This window comes from Astyanax mexicanus, chromosome 10 (assembly GCF_023375975.1).
Source record: "Astyanax mexicanus isolate ESR-SI-001 chromosome 10, AstMex3_surface, whole genome shotgun sequence".
Taxonomy (NCBI): domain Eukaryota; kingdom Metazoa; phylum Chordata; class Actinopteri; order Characiformes; family Acestrorhamphidae; genus Astyanax; species Astyanax mexicanus.
In genome coordinates this window covers 50,576,276-50,599,718 of record NC_064417.1, presented here as the reverse complement: position 1 = coordinate 50,599,718, position 23,443 = coordinate 50,576,276, and the positions used below count along the sequence as shown (strand labels likewise).

The 23,443-nt window shown below is 42.5% G+C and overlaps 1 protein-coding gene across 1 annotated transcript in view; it reads right to left on the bottom strand.

Moving 5' to 3' along the window:
- Nucleotides 1-11,171, bottom strand: part of rnf145a (ring finger protein 145a) — a 43,919-nt gene extending 32,748 nt beyond the window's left edge. Inside the window, exons 1-2 of the mRNA XM_049483884.1 lie at nucleotides 10,978-11,171; nucleotides 9,133-9,383 (exon numbers count right to left, since the gene is read on the bottom strand). Of these exons, the coding sequence (XP_049339841.1) occupies nucleotides 9,133-9,316 (184 nt within the window). The 5' untranslated portion in view covers nucleotides 9,317-9,383; nucleotides 10,978-11,171. The remainder of the gene's footprint in view (nucleotides 1-9,132; nucleotides 9,384-10,977) is intronic.
- Between the last annotated feature and the right edge of the window lie 12,272 nt (nucleotides 11,172-23,443).

The window sequence follows — 23,443 nt, the reverse complement described above, 5'->3', positions numbered from 1 at the left end:
TAGAATTCATACATAAGGAGCACTGGATTAAAAGGTGCACTGACGATTTTGGGAAAAATTAAAGGTTTTAAGTGCACCTTATAGTCTGAACAATATGATAAATAAATGGGAGTTATGTTTTATCCAGCAGACCTACTCTACTCTACTCTACAATGCATACAAGCAACATAAACATAAACAGGCCCATCTACTGGGGAATTCGGTGAGAAAGATGATAAGTAAAGGCCGGATGTTTATAGGAAATATATAGTAATCCTGAAATACGAGCATCACCCCCCCTCCCCCCACCCCCCCCCCACACACACACACACACACAGGATCGAGCCGTCAGAGGCAGACGCAGTGCCTGTAGCCAGCCAGAATGAAGAGAGATCTCTTACGTTAACCACCAGCAGTAAAAACAGGGCGCCTGTGGATTTGCTGACTAAAGATGTCCCTCACATCTCTATATCTGTGATTCCACCCCCCCACCACCCCCATCTCCCCATCTCCCCCCACCGGCAGCGATTTATCCCCCCATTCAGGAGGTATCATTAGAGCATCGGGCAGAGAGGCCTCCATAAAGCAGCACCTCCGATCTGTCCAATAACGAGCCGAGAGCCGCGGGAACATTGATATTAACGGCTTTAGAGCGTCGCTGCAGTCTGATCTCACCGCCGTCCAGGAACACCGTCTCTATTAGCTCTGAAGGACACGGTCCAATTCTGTCTCCTGTGGACAGTTTTTACTGCTGTTCTATAACAGAGGTTGAAGGTCAGGGGAATGTGCTAGACTTCTCTCAATATTAACAGACTGAAAAAAAAATGATGAGTAAAATTTACTTTAAAAAAAGTTTCGCGACTTTTTGCATTCGTTTTTTCAAGTACATTTAATTTCAAATAAATTTAAGTAACTTCAACTCTGTTTCAAGACTTAAATGTTACACAGAGTAAATAAGTGAACTGAACTTCAGTCAATCATTTCATTTGGTAAAATGTACTTAATTTCTGCATAAAATATTACCTAATTACAATTACGTAATTTATACATTATTACTTTAATTTATGATACATTCTATATTATAGTTCATGAAATGTAAATATTTTTAGTAAAAACACACATTCAAATATTTACATAGTCTCAAATATTTATTTTGTAAGCAAACCAAGTCTCACTGTCTCAACACATGAATGGGATGTAATACATTCTTTACAGTATACTAAAAAGAATGTATTACATGCCATCCACGTGTTCTGAAATTAAATTTATTTAAAAAAACGTTTTTAAAATAAATTTTACTCATCATTTTCAATTTTACTAATATATACAGTATTTTTCACAATATAAGGCACACTTATAATAAATAAATTTTACCAAAAATCGTCAGTGCCCCTCATGTATGAATTCTACCAGTCAGGTATTAAGGAGCAGTAAAGCCACTCTACTGAAGTACAGCATTAAAGTAAAAGCATTAAAGAGTTTCAGTGATGTTTCTCCAGCACTAAGGCTAGGTGCAGCAGCATTAGCATTATCCACTACCACGCTAAGTGCTAGCTCTTTCACCGTTCAGAGGTGAGTATACTGGACTGTAGTCTGAGTGTTTATCGTGTTAAAACAAGCTAGGTGGGAAAATATGCTAGCTGATAGCAGCCTGGGTTACCAGAACACTCAGGGTTCCTCAGTATAGCACTATCGTGCAGCATTTACTAGCACTAAGTGCTGCTAACCACAGCTAGCACTGCTGCTAACCACACTGTTGAAAATATTGGAACTCTAAGCTTACTGTAAGAAAACAAAAGTGCTTTACTCAACCAAATAAAAAGAATTACAGTTTTGTTTACTTAAAAATTGTTGGATTTTACATAACTCCCACAGCTTGTTGAAGAGTTGTTACAATAGTTATGTTTACTGCTGTATCACATATTTAAAGCTTATAATACGCAGAAATCTACAAATTCACACACAAACACACCAAAACTACTGGATGGTGTTTTGTGTTGACAACAACAAAAAAATCCCCTATAAATGAGCTGCTACCCAAATTCTGAGATTCACTGTGTGAATTAACTGTGGATTTACACAGAGAAACAGCAGAGAGGAGTAATCCAGAAACTGGGGCGCCTTCCACCTTCAACACCAACCTGACACAAACACACACACACATACACACACACACACACACACACACACACATACACACACAAACACGTCACAGACCATTTACAAACTCATTCACACTGTTTCCAATACCACACACTGACTGTAATACATACACACAAACACACATACACACAAGCAGAAATACACACACACACAAATTCACACACAAACACAAACACACACAGACACACACACACACTAATACCCACTAAAACAATAAAATACACACACACAAAATCAAACACACACACACTAACACACACACAGATACACACACACACAAACACACACACTAATGCACACAAACACACACAGACACACACACACTAATACCCAGACACAGACAGACACACACAAATATATACAAGTACAAAAACACACACAAATGCACAAACAAATACACACAAAAAATTCACACACTAACTCTAATACATACACACACATACAAATACACACATATACACACACACATAAACACTAATATACACACACACAAACACACACACAGTAATACACACACACACACACACAAACACACATACTAATAGACACACACACAGATACACACAAATGTACACACACGCGCAAACACACACTAACACGTCACGGACCATTTACAAACTCATTCACACTGTTTCCAATACCACACACTGACTGTAATACATACACACACACACACACACATACACACACCCTGTGAGTAAGCTGTGAGCCGTGGCTGTTTGTCTGGGCAGCAGCTGAATGGTGCTGGATGCTCCAGTGAACTCTTTTAAAGATCAGAACAGTCCAGGAGACCCAGCAGCCCCAACAACACTCCCCAACACTCCCCAACCCTCACCACCCTCCCAACACTCCCCAACCCTCACCACCCTCCCCACCCTCCCAACACTCCCCAACACTCCCCAACCCTCACCACCCTCCCCAACACTCCCCAACACTCCCCAACACTCACCAACCCTCACCACCCTCCCCAACCCTCCCCAACACTCACCAACCCTCACCAACCCTCACCACCCTCCCCAACACTCCCCAACACTCCCCAACCCTCACCACCCTCCCCAACCCTCCCCAACACTCACCAACACTCACCAACCCTCACCACCCTCCCCAACACTCCCCAACACTCCCCAACCCTCACCACCCTCCCCAATCCTCCCCAACACTGCCCAACACTCACAACCCTCCCCAACACTCACCAACCCTCACCACCCTCCCCAACCCTCCCCAACACTCACCAACCCTCACCACCCTCCCCAACACTCCCCAACCCTCACCACCCTCCCCAACCCTCCCCAACACTCACCAACCCTCACCAACACTCACCAACCCTCACCAACACTCCCCAACCTCACCACCCTCACCAACACTCACCACCCTCACCAACACTCCCCAACACTCCCCAACCCTCACCAACCTCACCACCCTCACCAACACTCACCACCCTCACCAACACTCCCCAACACTCCCCAACCCTCACCAACCTCACCACCCTCCCCAACCCTCCCCAACACTCCCCAACCCTGACCAACACTCCCCAACCTCACCACCCTTACCATCCTCACCAACACTCACCACCCTCACCAACCGTCCCCAACCCTCCCCAACACTCACCAACCCTCACCACCCTCCCCAACACTCCCCAACACTCCCAACCCTCACCAACACTCCCCAACCTCACCACCCTTACCACCCTCACCAACACTCACCACCCTCACCAACACTCCCCAACACTCACCAACCTCACCACCCTCCCCAACACTCACCAACACTCCCCAACCCTCACCACCCTCCCCACCCTCCCCAACACTTCCCAACACTCCCCAACCTCACCAAACCTCACCACCCTCCCCAACACTCCCCAACCTCACCAAACCTCACCACCCTCCCCACCAACACTCCCCAACACTCCCCAACCCTCACCACCCTCACCACCCTCACCAACACTCCCCAACACTCCCCAACACTCCCCAACCCTCCCCAACACTCCCCAACACTCCCCACCCTCCCCAACACTTCCCAACACTCACCAAACCTCACCGGCCTCGACACCCTCACCACCCTCACCACCCTCCCCAACACTCCGCCACCCTCACCACCCTCCCCAACACTCACCACCCTCACCACCCTCACCACCCTCCCCAACCCTCCCCAACACTCCCCAACCCTCACCAACACTCCCCAACCTCACCACCCTCACCAACACTCACCACCCTCACCAACACTCCCCAACACTCCCCAACCCTCACCAACCTCACCACCCTCACCAACACTCACCACCCTCACCAACACTCCCCAACACTCCCCAACCCTCACCAACCTCACCACCCTCACCAACCGTCCCCAACACTCACCAACCCTCACCACCCTCCCCAACCCTCCCCAACACTCCCCAACACTCCCCAACCCTCACCAACACTCCCCAACCTCACCACCCTTACCACCCTCACCAACACTCACCACCCTCACCAACACTCCCCAACACTCACCAACCTCACCACCCTCCCCAACACTCACCAACACTCCCCAACACTCCCCAACCCTCACCACCCTCCCCAACACTTCCCAACACTCCCCAACCTCACCACCCTCCCCAACACTCCCCAACCTCACCAAACCTCACCACCCTCCCCACCAACACTCCCCAACACTCCCCAACCCTCCCCACCCTCCCCAACCCTCCCCAACACTCACCAACCCTCCCCAACACTCACCAACCCTCATCACCCTCCCCAACCCTCCCCAACACTCCCCAACCCTCACCAACACTCCCCAACCTCACCACCCTTACCACCCTCACCAACACTCACCACCCTCACCAACCGTCCCCAACCCTCCCCAACACTCACCAACCCTCACCACCCTCCCCAACACTCCCCAACACTCCCAACCCTCACCAACACTCCCCAACCTCACCACCCTTACCACCCTCACCAACACTCACCACCCTCACCAACACTCCCCAACACTCACCAACCTCACCACCCTCCCCAACACTCACCAACACTCCCCAACCCTCACCACCCTCCCCACCCTCCCCAACACTTCCCAACACTCCCCAACCTCACCAAACCTCACCACCCTCCCCAACACTCCCCAACCTCACCACCCTCCCCACCAACACTCCCCAACACTCCCCAACCCTCACCACCCTCACCACCCTCACCAACACTCCCCAACACTCCCCAACACTCCCCAACCCTCCCCAACACACCCCAACACTCCTCACCCTCCCCAACACTTCCCAACACTCACCAAACCTCACCGGCCTCGACACCCTCACCACCCTCACCACCCTCCCCAACACTCCGCCACCCTCACCACCCTCCCCAACACTCACCACCCTCACCACCCTCACCACCCTCCCCAACACTCCCCAACACTCCCCAACAGTCCCCAACCCTCACCACCCTCACCACCCTCCCCAACACTCCCCAACCCTCACCACCCTCACCAACACTCCCCAACACTCACCAACCTCCCCACCCTCACCAAACCTCACCAGCCTTGACACCCTCACCACCCTCCCCAACACTCACCAACACTCCCCAACACTCATCACCCTCACCACCCTCCCCACCCTCCCCAACACTCCCCAACACTCACCACCCTCCCCAACACTCACCACCCTCCCCAACACTCACCACCCTCCCCAACACTCCCCAACACTCACCACCCTCCCCAACACTCACCAACACTCCCCAACTCTCACCACCCTCACCACCCTCCCCAACACTCCCCAACACTCACCACCCTCACCACCCTCCCAAACACTCACCAACCCTCCCCACCCTCACCACCCTCCCCAACACTCACCACCCTCACCACCCTCCCCAACACTCACCAACCCTCCCCACCCTCACCACCCTCCCCAACACTCCCCAACACTCCCCAACACTCACCAACTCACCACCCTCACCACCCTCCCCAACACTCACCAACCCTCCCCACCCTCACCACCCTCACCAACACTCACCAACACTCACCAACACTTATCAACACTCACCAACCTTACCACCCTCACCAGCCTCGCCACCCTTGCCACCCTGACCCACCATTAACACAATCCAGCATAAACACTCTCCAATACAGACAGAGGGTGAGAGACAGTCAGACAGACAGCAGGAGACAGAGAAATCAGACTGAATCCCATACATGAATAAATCTATAACCCCATTTTTCTAGATCTGCACGATATATTGTTTAAGCATCATCATCGTGATGTCCGCATGCACAATAGTCACATCTCAGGACGTGTGATGTCACTTTCAGACAATTAAATCAAACATGTCGTGTTACAATGTTTTGATTCTTGAAACAAGAAGTAGATACACAGCGCTGTCTCTGTGTCTGTGTGAGTGACAGGCTGCTGCTGCCTGAGAAGTGTGAGGGGGAGGGGCAGGAGTAAACACGAGGTAACCGCATGGCCTCCATCCACATGGTTGGGCACGTGCTTGTAAACGTGAGCGTGTGTGGAAAGCTGTGCACCTCAGTCCAGCACAGTTTTGCAGTGCAGATATTTCCAGTTACAGCTGAATTCACACTTTTAATCCCAGAAAAACAAACGCTTTTATATACCTTTAAAAAGCCATTTAAATGCCTGATTAAAGGGCTGATAACTGTTGTTTTGCTGTTTTCCTCGGGTTTTGACGGCTCGGAGCTGACTCATTGTTTAATATCATGATATATATCGCTGAAAAAATAACATTTGCAATTTCTGTCTGCACCTCTATTACCCACACGCCCAGTAAGAGATCAGTCACACAGAAAACATGATAGACAGACCGGCCGCCCATAGACGACCTCGATGGTTCAGTCTGCTGTAATATCTTTAACTCGTCTCCCGCCGAGGGCTGCTGATCTGCACACGCTCCGCATTCCTGAACAGAATTTTAAATATATAAAGTGCTGAATTCTATAAATTCAACTCCACCGGCGCACTGATTACAGACACATAGAGGCAGCAGACCACAAGCAGTATGACTGGAATTTAAATAAAAAGACTTTTATTGTTTTCCCTACACTGTAAATAAATACCTTTGTAAAAGAAAAGTGCATTTAGGTATATATTTTAAAGTATACCTAATATGAAAAAGTACATACTTTTAGCATTAAAAAATATTTGTACTTTAATACATACTTTAAGTATAATTTTAGAACTAATTATTGCAATTTAAGTATATTTCAATCGTAATTAAGCTATTTAAATACAACATAAACATTACAATATTAAATTGTGCTTTTGAGTGCTTTTTTTCAATACATGGGACATCTCTCGTTCCATCTCTAGTGAGTCTTAATCACGTTATATAATAAACAATAAAAAACAACTATACATCAGTGTTTTTATTTTAATGACTTCACTGATCATTTGAATGTACTTATATAATTTATATACATTTTTGTTTTCATTTTCTAACAATTTAGCTAGGCATTTAGCTGCTCCTCAGCTGTATATCCTCCATCACTAGTGATGCCCTAAACACCAGGAGGGTGAAGACTAGCACATGCCTCCTCCGATACATGTGACGTCAGACTCCACTTCTTTTTGAGCTTCTGCTGATGCTGTAGCATTGCCGAGTTGCATCACAGCGCTAATGCTCGGAGGAAAGTGCAGAGACTCGGTTCTGATACATCAGCTCACAGATGCAGCCTTGTGCTGATCCAAATCACCCTAGGAGTGATGAGAGGAAAGCGCACCATCTACTGTACCCACCTAGAAAGAGAAAGGCCAAATTGTGCTCTCTCGGGGCTCCAGCAGCTGATGGGCAAGCTGCTTGACTGGGATTCCAAACATAGTGGGAGTGCTTTAATTATGATTTCTAACGCAGGCGCTTTGTTTGGATACCATAGTTTGCAAACAAACAATGCTAACAATAACCGTTTCCAGCATATTCAGGTCAGAAAGTGCTGGAACTTTTTTTCGGTACAAGCTCAGTCCTCGGCGGAATGTTTAAAAAATATGCGCGGGTGGGTAACCAAGGTAAGATGGATAAACACTTCAGAAATGAGTAGCGTTTTCAGATAGTCGAATTAACTGAATTCATTGTGAAAATCAGGTACATTTCTGGCGTATCGCTATCTTGGCAACATAAAACACAGGTGTGCCACTGACTGAATACAACCTAGACAGGTGTCAACACTCAGATGTTCATTGTAATCTTGGTAAAGCAGCGTATACCTTTCCTCTTATTACACACACATTAACACGCAGCAGTGCACAAAACAGCAGCGCCGTTAAAATAGTAATACGCTGAAGTCAGATTGCACCTGCATCTTAAAGGGAAAGGCAAGTGACATGCTGATTGGTTTATTGCATGTTATGCCCAAAACACAGCCATGATTAATTAAGAGAATTAGTAAATGACTTTTGCATGTTTTGAGACGTACAAGGTGTACTTTTCAAGTCATTATGATAGCAAAAGCCCTATATTTGGTTGGATTAGTTTTCTCAGGGGAACTTCTATAAAAAAATGTAAACATCTACTCAGTGATAAAACTCTTGCATCCGGACCGCAATTGAAGAAAACAGGAATACCAGTGAGTTTTTAAGCTTTCTTGGTCACATGACATCAAGTTCAGTAGCTCCTCCATTTCCACTCACTGTGTAATTACGGTGTAATTACAAAGTGTAATTACGGTGCGCAGCAGTGGACAAATAGCTATTTTATTAAACGCGAGGTGACGAAACTCAGAGATGTGCATCTGGACAGGACTAAAATTACCGGAGGACCACGGAGTTCAAATAATCCCGTCCGGATTGGGCTCTAGATTGACACTGACAAACCCTATATCAAGCTGTAAAGTGCACGGTTGACGGCTTGCTTATAGATCGCTTAAATAGGCTCCTATATGCCTATATAATGTTTATTTTAATTTCTTCACTGATCATTTCACTGTATTAGCCCACAGAACCTCAAGTTTGGCTGCTATTATTGGTTGAGTTCTAAAACGTACTTGTATCAAAGTATTAGAGTAAGAGGCAGCGTAACTCACCCACGTAGTGCAGGTAGAGGGCCAGGTACTTGTACTGGAAGAGGGGGTTGTTGTTGAGGCTGCTCCTCTGGATCTTCTGGAAGAAAGAGCTGACGTCCCAGCGGTACAGCACCTCCAGCAGCATGATGCTGGGCACCCTCAGGCCCACGTTCAGCACGGCCTCCATCCGTTCCTTCACCGCCATCGCGCCTCTCTCCCGCCACAAACGCACACAGCACACGGCCTCTGCTTCACACCAGCCCAGAACTGACCTGCAGAGAGAGAGGGACTGTCAATCATCAGAGTACATATGTAGTGTTTTGGGCATAGCATGAAATAAACCAATTACTGCTGCAGCTCAGCCAATCAGCTCTCCCTCCTGCCCCACCTCTAAACCCATACATCACTCACTGCCCCTCCCAAACTACTCCTCTCATTTATATATATATATATATATATATATATATATATATATATATATATATATATATATATATAATCAAGAGGAAGATGGATGATCACAAGCAATCAAACCAAACTGAACTGCTTGAATTTTTGCACCAGGAGTAAAGCAGCATAAAGTTATCCAAAAGCAGTGTGTAAGACTGGTGGAGGAGGAGAACATGATGCCAACATGCATGAAAATTACTGTGATTAAAAAACAAGGTTATTCCACCAAATATTGATTTCTGAATTGAAATGACAATATTTTTATTTGGAATTTGGAATAAATGTGGTCTGTAGTTTATAGAATAAAACAACAATGTTCTTTTTTATTATTATTTAATGATACAGGTCCACTATCTTGTCTCCTGGTGAATCTGCCGCTGCTGCTCTCTGAGCTCAAGCTGCTGAGTGAACTGCAGTAACCCCGCGCGCTCATCGGAAATTCACTGTGCGCGCGGTCACGTGGGCAGCACGTGCGGAGAGAGCCTGTTGCGATGCCGTGAGCCGCTGCTCTGTGTTTATATCAGAAACTGAGCATAAAAACCGCGGAAAAACCGCTTTATCCAGCTGATTTCTATATATTTAATATATTAGATTAATTTAGGTATGTCTTATTAATGTCAGTCAGCGTTCGGACTGTGTTTAATGTGCTGAATACAGGCGCGTTTTAATAAACATTAGCTAATATACAGTCTAAGCTATTTGTATTGAGCATTTAGAGCTAAATCTCTACACACCTAGAGATGGCTAATTTTAAAATAAAAGTCTTTTATAATAAAAGATAACCTAAGCTAAATGGCTACACATTTGGAGCTGGGTTATTTTAAAATAAAAGCCTTCTATGACAGTATAAAATAAGAATAATAACGTTCACACACCATGCGTATTTTAATAAACATAAGCTCAGATGCTATGTTTAGCATTAATTATATAATAGTATAATAAATAAGAAATAATATTATTGGCGTGATTAAATAAACTAATATAATATATAATGCACTATATAAATAGCTAATATACAGCCTAAGCGTTTCGAGCTAAATCACTATACACCTAGAGCTGGCTAATTTTAAAATAAAAGTCTTTTAAAATATAGTATAGCCTATAAACAATAATCACGTTCAGCATCTCTCTCTTTCTGTATATAGTGAGTGTGTGTCTGTGTATAGATTGTATGTGTATGTAGTGAGTATGTGTATACTATGTGTGTATATGTGTATAGTGTACAATATGTGTATGTGTAATAAGTGTGTGTATGTATAATGTTTGTGTGTATGTATAATAAGTGTGTGTATGGTGTGTATGTAGTGTGTGTGATGCTGGAGAGATGAACTGTAGTAACCCCGGCTGCTCGGCTCGCCGGGCTGTAAAATGAATGTATCGCAGCGCTGCTGAACGCAGGCGGACTCGGGCACTCACAGAAGCGGGGGTCTCGCGGCTGCTCCGGTCTAGGCTTCGGAACCGCTACTGGGCCGGCGGGGATCCATGCTGGCGGAGGACTGCAGCGGGCGGCGCGCGCGGGCGAGAGGCATCCCGATCACTTCATCCCTCCTCCTTCATCCCGCAGCCATTACACTCACACAGCCCGAGCACCGCACCCACTGCGCATGCGCAGCGCCACCGAGCGGCGGGGATTACAGAGAGGAGGAGAGGGGGAGAAAGAAGAGAGAGAGAGGTAAAGACAGAGAGGGGTTAAAGAGAGAGGGGTTAAAGAGAGAGAGGCAGGTAAAAAGAGAGAGAGAGGGGTAAAGAGAGAGAGGGGTTAAAGAGAGAGGGGTTAAAGAGAGAGAGGCAGGTAAAAAGAGAGAGAGAGGGGTAAAGAGAGAGAGGGGTAAAAGAGAGAGGGGTTAAAGAGAGAGGGGTTAAAGAGAGAGAGGCAGGTAAAAAGAGAGAGAGAGGGGTAAAGAGAGAGAGGGGTTAAAGAGAGAGGGGTTAAAGAGAGAGAGGCAGGTAAAAAGAGAGAGAGGGGTAAAGAGAGAGAGGGGTAAAAGAGAGAGGGGTTAAAGAGAGAGGGGTTAAAAAGAGAGAGGCAGGTAAAAAGAGAGAGAGAGGGGTAAAGAGAGAGAGGGGTTAAAGAGAGAGGGGTTAAAGAGAGAGAGGCAGGTAAAAAGAGAGAGAGAGGGGTAAAGAGAGAGAGGGGTAAAAGAGAGAGGGGTTAAAGAGAGAGAGGCAGGTAAAAAGAGAGAGAGGGGTTAAAGAGAGAAAAAGGGAAAGAAAGTGGGGTTAAAGAGAGAAAGAGGTAAAGAGAGAGGGATTAAAGACAGAGAGATAGGTAAAGAGAGAGGGGTTAAAGAGAGAGAGAGATAGGTAAAGAGGGAGGGGTTAAAGAGAGAGAGAGAGAGAGAGAGAGAGATAGGTAAAGAGAGACAGGGGTTAAAGAGAGAGAGAGGTAAAGAGAGAGATAGGTAAAGAGAGAGAGAGGTAAAGAGAGAGGGGTTAAAGAGAGAGAGAGGTAAAGAAAGAGGGGTTAAAGAGAGAAAGAGGTAAAGAGAGAGGGATTAAAGACAGAGAGATAGGTAAAGAGAGAGGGGTTAAAGAGAGAGAGAGATAGGTAAAGAGAGAGGGGTTAAAGAGAGAGAGATAGGTAAAGAGGGAGGGGTTAAAGAGAGAGAGAGAGATAGGTAAAGAGAGAGAGAGAGGTAAAGGGAGAGGGGTTAAAGAGAGAGAGAGGTAAAGAGAGAGAGGTTAAAGAAAGATAGGCAGGTAAAGAGAGAGGGGGAAGATAGAGATAGGTAGAGAGAGAGGGGTTAAAGAGAGAGAGGCAGGTAAAGAGAGAGAGGTAAAGAGAGAGATAAAGATAAGGATTGGCAGGTAAAGAGAGAGAGGTAAAGAGAGAGGGGTTAAAGAGAGAGAAAGGCAGGTAAAGAGAGAGGGTTGTAAAGAGAGAGATAGAAAGAGTGGTAAAGGGGGGGGTGGGAGGGGGAGAAGGAGTGGGAGAGAGAGAGGGTTAAAGAGAGAGAGATAGGTAAAAAGAGAGAGGGTTAAAGAGAGAGAGATTGGTAAAGAGAGAGGGGGAAGAGAGAGTGGTAAAAAAAGAGAAAGTGGGGTAAAGAGAGAGATAGGAAGGTAAAGAGAGAGAGATAGGCAGGTAAAGAGAGAGAAAGGGGGTAAAGAGAGAGAGGGGGTAAAGAGAGAAAGAGATAGGTAAAGAGAAAGAGGTAAAGAGAGAGAGAGAGATAGGTAAAGAGAAGGAGGTAAAGAGAAAGATTGGCAGGTAGAGAGAGAAAAAGGCAAGGCAAGTTTATTTATATAGCACCTTTCATACACAACGGTCATTCAAAGTGCTTTACAAATTAGAAAATACACAGAGAAATAAAAAAAAAACATGTAAAAGATTAACAGTAAAAATGGAAATAAAAACTAAAATAAGAATAAAGCATGATTGATTAAAACATGATTAAAACAAAGAGAATTAAATTAAAACCATGTAAAAGAACAACAAGGAATTAATAAGAATAAAGCATGAATAAAACATAATATAAAAGTGCCGTTACAGAATAAAAGTGGGCGGAGCTGCAGTGTTTTAAGCTGAGCTGAAAGCCTGATCAAACATGTAGGTTTTCAGTCTGGATTTAAACATGTTTAGTGTTGGAGCTCTTCTAATGCTCTCTGTTAACTGGTTACATTTAAGAGCAGCGTAGTAGCTAAACGCTGCCTCTCCGTGTTTAGTTTTTACTTTAGGCGGCTCTAACTGAGCAGTTCTTGATGATCTGAGAGTTCTGCTCGGCTCATACTGCTGGAGCACATCAGATAAATATGCTGGTCCTGCACCATTAACACATTTATAGACCAGTAACAGAACCTTAAAGTCTATTCTGTAACAGACTGGTATCCAGTGCAGGGATTTAAGGATGGGGGTGATGTGCTCCCTTCTTTTACTTTTAGTCAAAACTCTGGCTGCTGAATTCTGAATCAGCTGAAGCTGTTTGATGGTCTTTTTTGGGAGTCCAGTTAGGAGTCCATTACAGTAATCAATCCTACTAGAAATAAAGGCGTGGATGAGCTTCTCCAGGTCTGATTTAGACAGAAAATCTCTGATCTTATTGATGTTCTTGAGGTGATAAAATGCTGATTTGGTGACTGCTTTGACATGACTGTTAAAAGTGAGATCAGAGTCCATTTGTACACCAAGATTACGCACTAGTTCTTTAGATTTCAGGCTTTTTGAATCCAGATAGGCAGCTAGTCTGTGCCTCTCATTACTATTCCCAAATAAAATAATCTCTGTTTTATCTTTATTTAATTGCAGGAAGTTCTGTCCCATCTGAGTGTCATCTGCATAGCTGTGGTAAGATATCCTATAGTCACGCATGATTTCCCCCAGAGGAATCATATATAAATTAAATAAGAGTGGACCAAGAATTGAACCCTGGGGTACACCACAGGTCACTGGCACAGTCTCAGAAACATTATTTTCCATTTCCACAAAGTATTTCCTTCCTTGAAGGTATGAACTGAACCATTTTAGGACAGTTCCAGAAATTCCAACCCGGTTCTCAAGTCTATCTATGAGAATGTTGTGGTCAATGGTGTCAAAAGCAGCACTGAGATCCAGCAGTAGTAGAATAGATATTTTTCCTGAGTCTGTGTTTAAGCGAATGTCATTGATAACCTTAATTAGCGCAGTCTCAGTACTATGATTGGGCCGGAAACCTGACTGAAATTGGTCTAGACAGTTATTTATGGACAGGAAGTGCATAACTTGCTTGAAGACAATTTTTTCAATTATTTTTCCAATGAATGGTAGATTAGAGATTGGTCTGTAATTGTTCAATAAGTTTGTATCTAAATTTTTCTTTTTTAAGAGAGGCTTCACAACGGCTGTTTTTAATGCATTTGGGAAAACACCCGACATGAGTGAGGTATTTACAATTTGAAGAATGTCTGCTGATATTGAGTAAAAAACATTCTTTAAAAACTTGGTTGGTAATGTATCAAGACTGCAGGTGGATGATTTGAGGTGACTCACTGTATCAATTAAAACTTCTTCATTAATAGTGCTAAACTGGCACATGTTGACTATGATGCTTTTGCATGGTTTTGGAGAGCACATGGGCTCCTTGGTGGATAGAGATGTACTGATGGCTTGTCTGATATTGTGGATTTTAGTATTAAAAAAATTAGCAAACTCATTACATCTCTCAGTTGAAACTAGCTCAGGGGTCATATATATAGGTGAGTTAGTTAGTCTGTCAACCACAGTGAAAAGAACTTTGCTATTGTTAATATTATTGTTAATAATGCTGGAGAAGTAGGATTGTCTACATGTGCACATTATTTTATTGTAATCACGCAATCTATCTTTAAAAATTTCTTTGTGAATGTGAAGCTTGGTTTTACGCCATCTGCGCTCAGCCTTTCTGCATTCTTTCTTTTGGAGCTGAACTGCAGCATCATTTCTCCATGGTGCTTTCTGCTTGCATGGCATGGTTTTAACTCTAACTGGTGCAATCTCATCTAAAACTCTAGCAGTTTTTGAGTTAAAACTATCCAGCAGAGTATCTACAGAGTCTGATGGTTTGCATGGTGCAGAGCACACTTTGCTCACAAAAAGTTCAGCTGTCATGTCATTTATCTGCCTTTTCTTGTACCTAATCTGTCTGGCTTCACTGTGTATTGAAGTCCACATTTCAAAGAAGACACAGTAGTGATCTGACAGTGCAACATCCTTAATAGAGACTGCGGAGTTATCGGACGGGAGCCATGTTCTGCTGTATCAGCAGAACATGGCTCCCGTCCGATAACTCCGCAGTCTCTGTGGGGGGAGGATGTTGTGTCTCTGTAGTGCAGACAGTGTCCTTGGGTGTTAAAGCTGACGTGTCTTCACCAGTGGGAACAGAGAAGTTGCACAGAGAAAAAATGAAGTTCTCTGACAGGAATTTGACTCCCCTCTTGTTGGTGTGCAGTCCATCTCTCCTGAAAAACTCTCTCTTCCCAAAAACAGATTGAAATTGTCAATGAAGTTCAGTCCGTTTGACCTGCAGGTTTTCTGAAGCCATATGTTTAAAGCCAACAGCCTAGAGAACATATTGCAGCCTCTTGCAGGTAGAGGACCACTAATGAATGTCTGGATGTTGAACTTGCGCAGTGTGGTAAAAAGATCATTAAAGTCCCTTTTTAACACCTCAGACTCCTCTTTCCTTGTATCGTTCTTTCCAACATGAACAATGATCCGTTTCACTGTTCTGTATTCAGCCAGTAGTGTTGGAAGCTTCTCATTCAGTTCAGAAACTGTGATGTTTGGCTCACATCGAACAATGAGTTTCTGATTATTGTTCATGCCATGAACAGAGTCATCCCCCAAAACAAGGGTGTCTGCTGTGGCCACAGCCTGGAGCCCTGTGGCTCTCCTGGGGTGTTTTGAATGGCTGAATCTTCTGGTTCTTTCTGTATCATACTGGCTGGTATTAGGAAAGTCATTGAGGTCTTGCAGTGGCTCAAATCTATTTTGCAAACTAAGTGACTGGAACTGATTTCCTCTGGCTCTGTGCTCTGATCTCCGAGCAATAGCTTTAGCATTAGCATTAGCCAGATGTGCTATGTTAGCAGGAGTGGAGGATACTACAGAGCTGTATGTGGCATGGCGTTTGGGTTTAGCTCTAATGCGAACCCATTGCTGGTTTTGCCCATATCTTTCAGCTGTACTCACATTAGGGATGTCCACATGATCTGCTGGTCCAGTTCTGTTCGTCTCCACTGCTCGCTGCTCCGTTAAAATCCCTGCCCGTTGTCCGCTAGCGCAGAAATGCCAGTCCTTAAACTCTGATAACAAGGACCGAAAATTTGTTTCCAAAACAGTCATTCTTTGTAGAAGATTGTAGCAGTTCTGGCAGCACAGGTGCTCTGAACCCACACAAGGAGGCATCTTGCAGATTTCTTCTTAAGTACTCTACAGGAACTTTTCTGATTCCTGTGCCTATGGCTCTACTATAAAATGTCCAAAAGAAACTAGAAAAAAAATAAAATAAGAAACAAAATATGGTAGTGCTAGTGCTAATCTAAATAATGAGCTCAGAAAATATCTGAAAATAAAGAAAAGTATGAAAGATAGCAGAGATAGCAGAGCTAAGCAGAGAAGCGTCTGAACGGCACAGAAGCAGGAAGCAGAAAAAGAGATATATAAAGAGAGTGACAGGGATAAAGAATGAGAGAGAGAGGGAGGTAAATTGAGATAGAGAAAGAGAGATAGATAGGTAAAGAGAATGAGAGAGAGATACATAAAAGTAGAGATCACATGATCATATAGCTTTAATATAATCTTCACAGTTATCTAAACAGTCAATTACAATGGTTAATTAATGTCTAATTAACCTTAATGAATTAATTACATTTATGTAAATTGTGTAATGCAAGCACTGATGTTAACTGATCAATTGTTGTTAGTTTAATTAATGAATTAATACTTTGGCAACATTGTAATTTACTGTAGTCATGCCAACAAAGCTTCTTTGATTTGAAATAAAAAAATAGATAGATAGATAGATAGATAGATAGATAGGTAGGTAGATAGATAGATAGATAGATAGATAGATAGATAGATAGATAGATAGATAGATAGATAGATAGATAGATAGATAGATCACACGGTTGTTGATAAATGATTATCTCATGATAGGGAAAGCACAGTGTAAGTCTGTGGAAATGTGCAGTAGTTAGTTAATGCTTTATATCTGAGGGCTCAGATGGAGCAGCCAGGTCACATGACTTCCTGTGAAACTAGTAAATCAGTGATTAGTGTCTGTGAGTACCGAATAAAGCGAAACTGTGTTAAATACCGAATTTAATCTGTAACCAGCTGTATCATCACAGATCACATCCACGCCGAGGAGCAACAGGGCGACCACAGGAAGAAGCAGGACTTTACCTGGTCACATGATCTCCCAGCAATACCAGCAGCAGCACGCTGAATGTGGGAATTCACATAAAACATTTCCATGTTATTATATATTTTTTTTTAACCAAAGAATTGTATGGAATTCTCTCTAAGTGTGATTGACGAGAAGTTCTCCTGCATTGAATGTGCATGTGACAGATTTCTGATTTCCAGAGTTGCTTTTTTTGTGCCCAAGGACAATTCTAACCAGACACCGCCAGTCATGATCATTAGCAACCACCGCACTGTCCACTATACACTGTGGATGGTAATGTCCTTTATGATATATTTCATTGTGACAATCTACACTGTTTTTATGTTGTCTATTAAATATTTTGTGATGGGTTAAGTGGCCAGAAGATTGGGAACTATAGGGATGCACCAAATAATCGTCCAAAAGTGGCAAAAAAAAGCACTTGATGAATGGCTAAAAAAGGGAAAAGACTGAATAGTTCATTGTCAACAACGGCAAGCTGCTTTATTAAACTTTTTTTTATAGATTATATAGGAAAAATTCATCACACACTTCTAAATGCAAATTTACATACAGTTTCTCGTTATTTTCATTTGAATTAGGGACATTTTAAGGCGTCCCATAGCACATTATTTTAAAATATTGTATCCACAGTTCTTGTACCTTTAAAGGAGGTATTAACCTTTTTATAAACAGTCTTACCTGGTAAAACTGTCCTTGTCCTTGTTTTCCACAGATTATACCTAAAAAGACATTAAAAATAAAATAAAAAAATCCTTCCCTCCCCCTGGCAGCGAGAGTTGCTACACTGCAAAAAACTAAATCTTAGCAAGTGAAATTTTCTAAATTTAAGGCAATAAATCTTATTTTAGTCTCTGATAAGACTTTTTGTCTTACTTAGCATTTTAAGTGTTAGATTATTTTGCTTATTTTAGGGATAATTATCTTAATCATTCTTACTTAGAATTTGTACCATATTTTAAGTAATTTTAACTCAAAATAAGCACAATCAAGCAGCAATCAAGTTATTCTGATTCTTGTGTCCAAAAACAGTGACTTTTTTACTTACATTTTAGTGTTACTTCACTCATTTTGAGACTTTGCCATTGCTTTTTGTAAGAAATCTTTCTAAGAAAATTTTGCTTACCCCAATGGCAGTTTTTTTTTTGCTTAATATACATATATTTGTCTTAATTTGCATAGATTTTTTGCAGAGTAAACATTGTTAAGCTCTACTTGAAAAAGCGTTTTATAAAAATGCACTTTAAAAGTGCACAAAAAGCTAACCTAAGTTTCGGGCGATGCCATCTTAAAGTAAAGTCATTATCAGTACAGTATTGGCGGCGGCTGGAGATTTAGCTTACACTACGGGTTCTAAAAAATGTTTTGAATACGCTTCTCATGCAGTTTTTAAGTTATTAATGCCTCGTTTTAAATCTCAGGGCTCTCTGGATTCTAGCAAGAAGGTGTGGAGCTACTTTGATCCTGGATAACGGTGTAAAAAAACAATTTATCAGGGCAAATTATGACCTGAAGCGGCCATTGTAAAGAGTGCTGGGCGAAAAGCACAACATTACTGGATGTCAGAAAGCTGCTGGAGAGCGGAGGTGTGCTATTCAACAAAGTTAAGTACTCTTTATCGTGTTTTATTACAAGAAAAGTCCATTTTACACCAGAGTTCTCCTTAAAGTCACTAGGCCTGCATGTAGCAAGTGTTCTCTCCTCGTAATTACGCACATACGCACATGTGTGTGTGATGGTGAAAGTGAATCTCCTGAGAGTGTGAGTGTGAGCGAGACAGTTCACTCTCTGAGTCTCTGAGTGTTATTAAGTGGGTCATCATCACTTTGCCACACATGCAGGCTGTTAATCACCCTGACCCGCAGGAACTGGTTTATAATATTACAGGCTGTAAACGTCCTGCAGCGCTGAGGGACTGATGAGGACGGACAGTTTCAGGGGAAGTGATGTGTTTCTTGGTACAGAAGGACTCGGTGACGAGTCAGAGATGTCTGTGGCGTTTCACTTCAGATTATTGTCAGTGGTGAAGGCATCAGTGATCTCATCAGAGGACAGGGAATGACATTGCTGCCAGTTTTTACATTTAAAAATGAATAGAAAAAAGAGAGCAGCTGAATTTTTTACATTGTTAATTTAATTTGAAGCTATACAGGAACACATACAAAATTATTCTGTACTCAAATAGTGTTAAACAAACCAGAATATGTTTTATACTTCAGATTCCTCAAAGTAACACCTCTTGCTTAGATTAGACAGCTTTGCACATCTTGAGTTGAGTCACCTGGAATTCAGGCTTTCAGTTAACAGCTGTGCTGAACTCGTCAAGAGTTAATTTGTAAGGGCTGGCTCCAGGGCTAGGCGCCCTCCGACCACCAGAGGGGGGCAACGGGCAGCCTCAGGTAGCAATCAGGCCTAATCAGGAACACCTGTGGGTTGGTTTTAAAAGAGTGAGGAACACAGACCAGGGCTGTATTCGGAATGGCATACTACTATACTGCGTACTGCATACTGCACTAGTATGTACTGCATACTACACACTGCCCAGTATGTAGTATTCGGTACTGCAACACTTTTGATTGTAGTACCCTACACGGTCCCTGACACACCAGTCAGTGCTCTGTAGTGCTCCGAATTCCTTAGAGTGAGTTGTAAACGGAAAGAACATGAAAAATGTCCTACCTTTTCATTATTAAAACTAATGAGATCTGCATACTGTCCAGAACAGCAATTGCTGCTTTTATTTTAGAGTTTAGCAGCTAACCCAATTCTAACAACCAATTAGCAGCAGCCCCCACAACCCAAGTATGTTCCAGTTATATTTAAATATGTTTTTCTATTTATTTTAGTAGATTACTATTTTCATCTATGTAAGTACCAACAAGAAGAAAACATTTAAACAAACTCTCATTCATATTTACACAATCTCAACACAAATCAAACAATTTTATTAATTTGTATTCAAATAATTCCCTTATTTAAAAGAAAAATATGTATTTAAACACAGGGAATTATTTATTAATTCAACAGAACGATTTATTAAACAAAGGTAATTATTTATTAAATAAAGAGAACGATTTATTAAAACTGAGGGAATTTTTTATTAAAGTAACAGAATAATTTATTAAAACTGAGGGAATCATTTATTAAAATAACAGAATAATTTATAAAAACTGAGGGAATTATTTACTGCATCAAGGAAAGTAATGGCTCACCGCTGTCGAGACCCTCCGCTGTCCCCGCCGCAGAAAGCGCTCGGTCGCGGCAGCGGAGGGTCCCGGCCGCCGAAAGCGCTCAGCTGCGGCAGCGGTGGGTCCCCGCCGCGGAGAACGCGCGGCCGCGTCAGCGGAGGGTCCCCGGCAGCGGAGGGTCCCGGCGGCGGACAGCGCTCGGCCGCGGCAGCGGAGGGGGCTCGACAGCGGTGAGCCAATACTTTCCAAAATAATTCCCTTAATTTAAAAAATATATTTATTTATAAAATTTAAAAATCTCTCGCACTCGCCTCCATCTTGTTTTTTTCTGAAGCGAGCTGGAGAAGCCAGTCGCAATGCATGTTGGGATGCAGTACACCGCAAAGATAGCTCCCCATGCACACTGCGAAATCGGAGCGGAGTAGTACACCATCCGGGTACCTGTAGTGCACTACATATCCTCAGTTTGGTCGCATACTGCGTACTGCATACTAGCTTTAGGCAGATTTAGTACGCAAGTAGTATGTAGTATGCCATTCCGAATACAGCCCAGCAGTTGCTGTGTCTTTGTGTGTGTGAGAGAGTGTGTGTGAGTGGCCAAGTGGCTACTATTCCTTATACTTTCGAGCTCTCGAGTCCCTGAGACATCATTTCTTTCTTTCCCTCCTTTTCCCTTCCTCTCAACAAAGAGAGAGAAAAATAAAGAGTAATAAATAAATAATTTATCTGTAAAAGGAAGGCACTCCTTTATTTTCCCCTATCTCAGTTTTTCAGTTTCCCTTTTGTTGGAGGAGCCATTTTGTTTTGTTTAACTATTTTTCCCTGCCCCTGGGAAAGCCAGCCTCCTCCTGGCATCCTTTGTTCTCTTTTTCCCGCCAAAACCCTCCACATTGGGTGCGGGTTGTTCTTTGCTTTTCTACCTCCTTTTTGGACCCACCTTCTCTAAAACAATCCCTACCATTTCTCACCACAGCTGCTTTGGCTAAAAGAGTGGTAGAGCATTCTTCTACCAATTATACTTTGGTTTATTTTTTATTTCCAACTTAATCTGCTCTCAGTCTTGTCTACACTGCCCTTGGGTCCTATTAACTGCCTTTACTAGGTAGCTCACCCGCGCTCACTGGGGGTTCTGTATTATGTATATTCTATGTTTAATGTTTTGCCTGATTCTTTGTCCTGTAATCATGTTTCTGTAAAGCTGCTTTGTGCCAACACCAGTTGTAAAAAGCGCTATACAAATAAATTTGATTTGATTTGATTTGATAAGGTGGTTGTGTTGTGATCAAATAACCTAAGTTTGATTCCCTTTCTGGGTGAGCCCTTACATAATTACTTGAATTTCTTGCCTTTTAATGTTTTAGAGAGCAAAAAAATTCAATAATACATTGAATGAGAAGGTAGGTCCAAACTTTTGACTGGTACTGTATATAGGTCACAAAACAATGTGTAAATTCCTATAATAGATTTGCATTCTATTCATTCTAAAAATCCTTAAAAACATTTTTTATGCACAGTGTAGGGGTACAAATCACATTTCTATACACACATAATTCTGATTTATTTTATTAATTTCTTATGACTAAGACTTCATCTGTACACTGCAAAAAATCCATTGGCAAAAAATAGACAACATACACTGTAGGCATATTAAGACGTAAATGCTTAAATATGCTTAAATTAAGCAAACAATTTAAAAAATCTGCGAATGGGGTGAGCAAATTTTTCATAGTTAGATTTCTTAAAAAAGGTATAATCAAAAAAGTCTCAAAATGAGTGAAATAAGCAAAAATCACTTATTTTGTGGCTTAAATTAGTACACGAGAATAAGAATAACTTGACTGGTGAGTTTTTGTGCTTATTTTGAGTTTAAATTACTTAAAATTAGGCAACAATACACACAAGGTTCATGCTATAGATCAGCACAGTAGTGCAAATATTACACATTATAGCACGAACATCAAGTGTTTTATTGCGATTATACAACAGTTCCATTATCACTGTTTATTGAAAGATTTTAAAGAGTTAAATAGGAGGAGAAAATAGGATCTGTTTGGTTATAAAAACTCCACCAGTTAAAATAGTTCCACTGCTGCTCTGTTTGTAGATGTGCTGTTGCTGTTTGGTTTGTAAGCGCTGCATCGTTGCTTAGTTACCTGTATGTGGCGGAGTAATACACGGAGAGCTTCGGTTACAGTGCATTACCGGCTGATAATGGCAATCACAGAACGCCTCTCAGCCAATCACATTGCAGGGTCGGAACTAACTGGGGTATAATTCTATGTAAGACTGAATAAAATCATCATTCCTAAAATAAGTGTACAATGCTAAGTAAGAAAAAAAATCTTATTAGAGAAAAAGTAAAATTTTTAATTAATTTCAGTTGCTAAGATTTTTTTTTTTTGCTGTATAAAGAGGAATATTTCTTCAGAACCTGTGATATCACAGTTCTGTAGAGTGACACCATATGTTTTCTGAGGGACAGCAGGTCTCGGTGCTACAGCTGGGTTTATAGCAGTGATCCGGGGGCGTGTCTCCAGTGGCCTTGTGTGTTCTGCAGTGAAAAACACACAGTACATTACATTACAAACACACACACACACACACACACACACACACACACAAACACTGACCAAATAAATGACTGAATAAGAAAGTGTGAAAGAGAGCATGTAATATTTATAGCTTTAACCACTGAATAATCACAATAATCACAAACAGAGAGCTGAAATGTTGTATATACTGTATTTGTTTCATAACACATAACAATACACAGTAGTAACGTAACTCTATATAACATAAAATGAATTAAATTATTAAAATATTATTAAT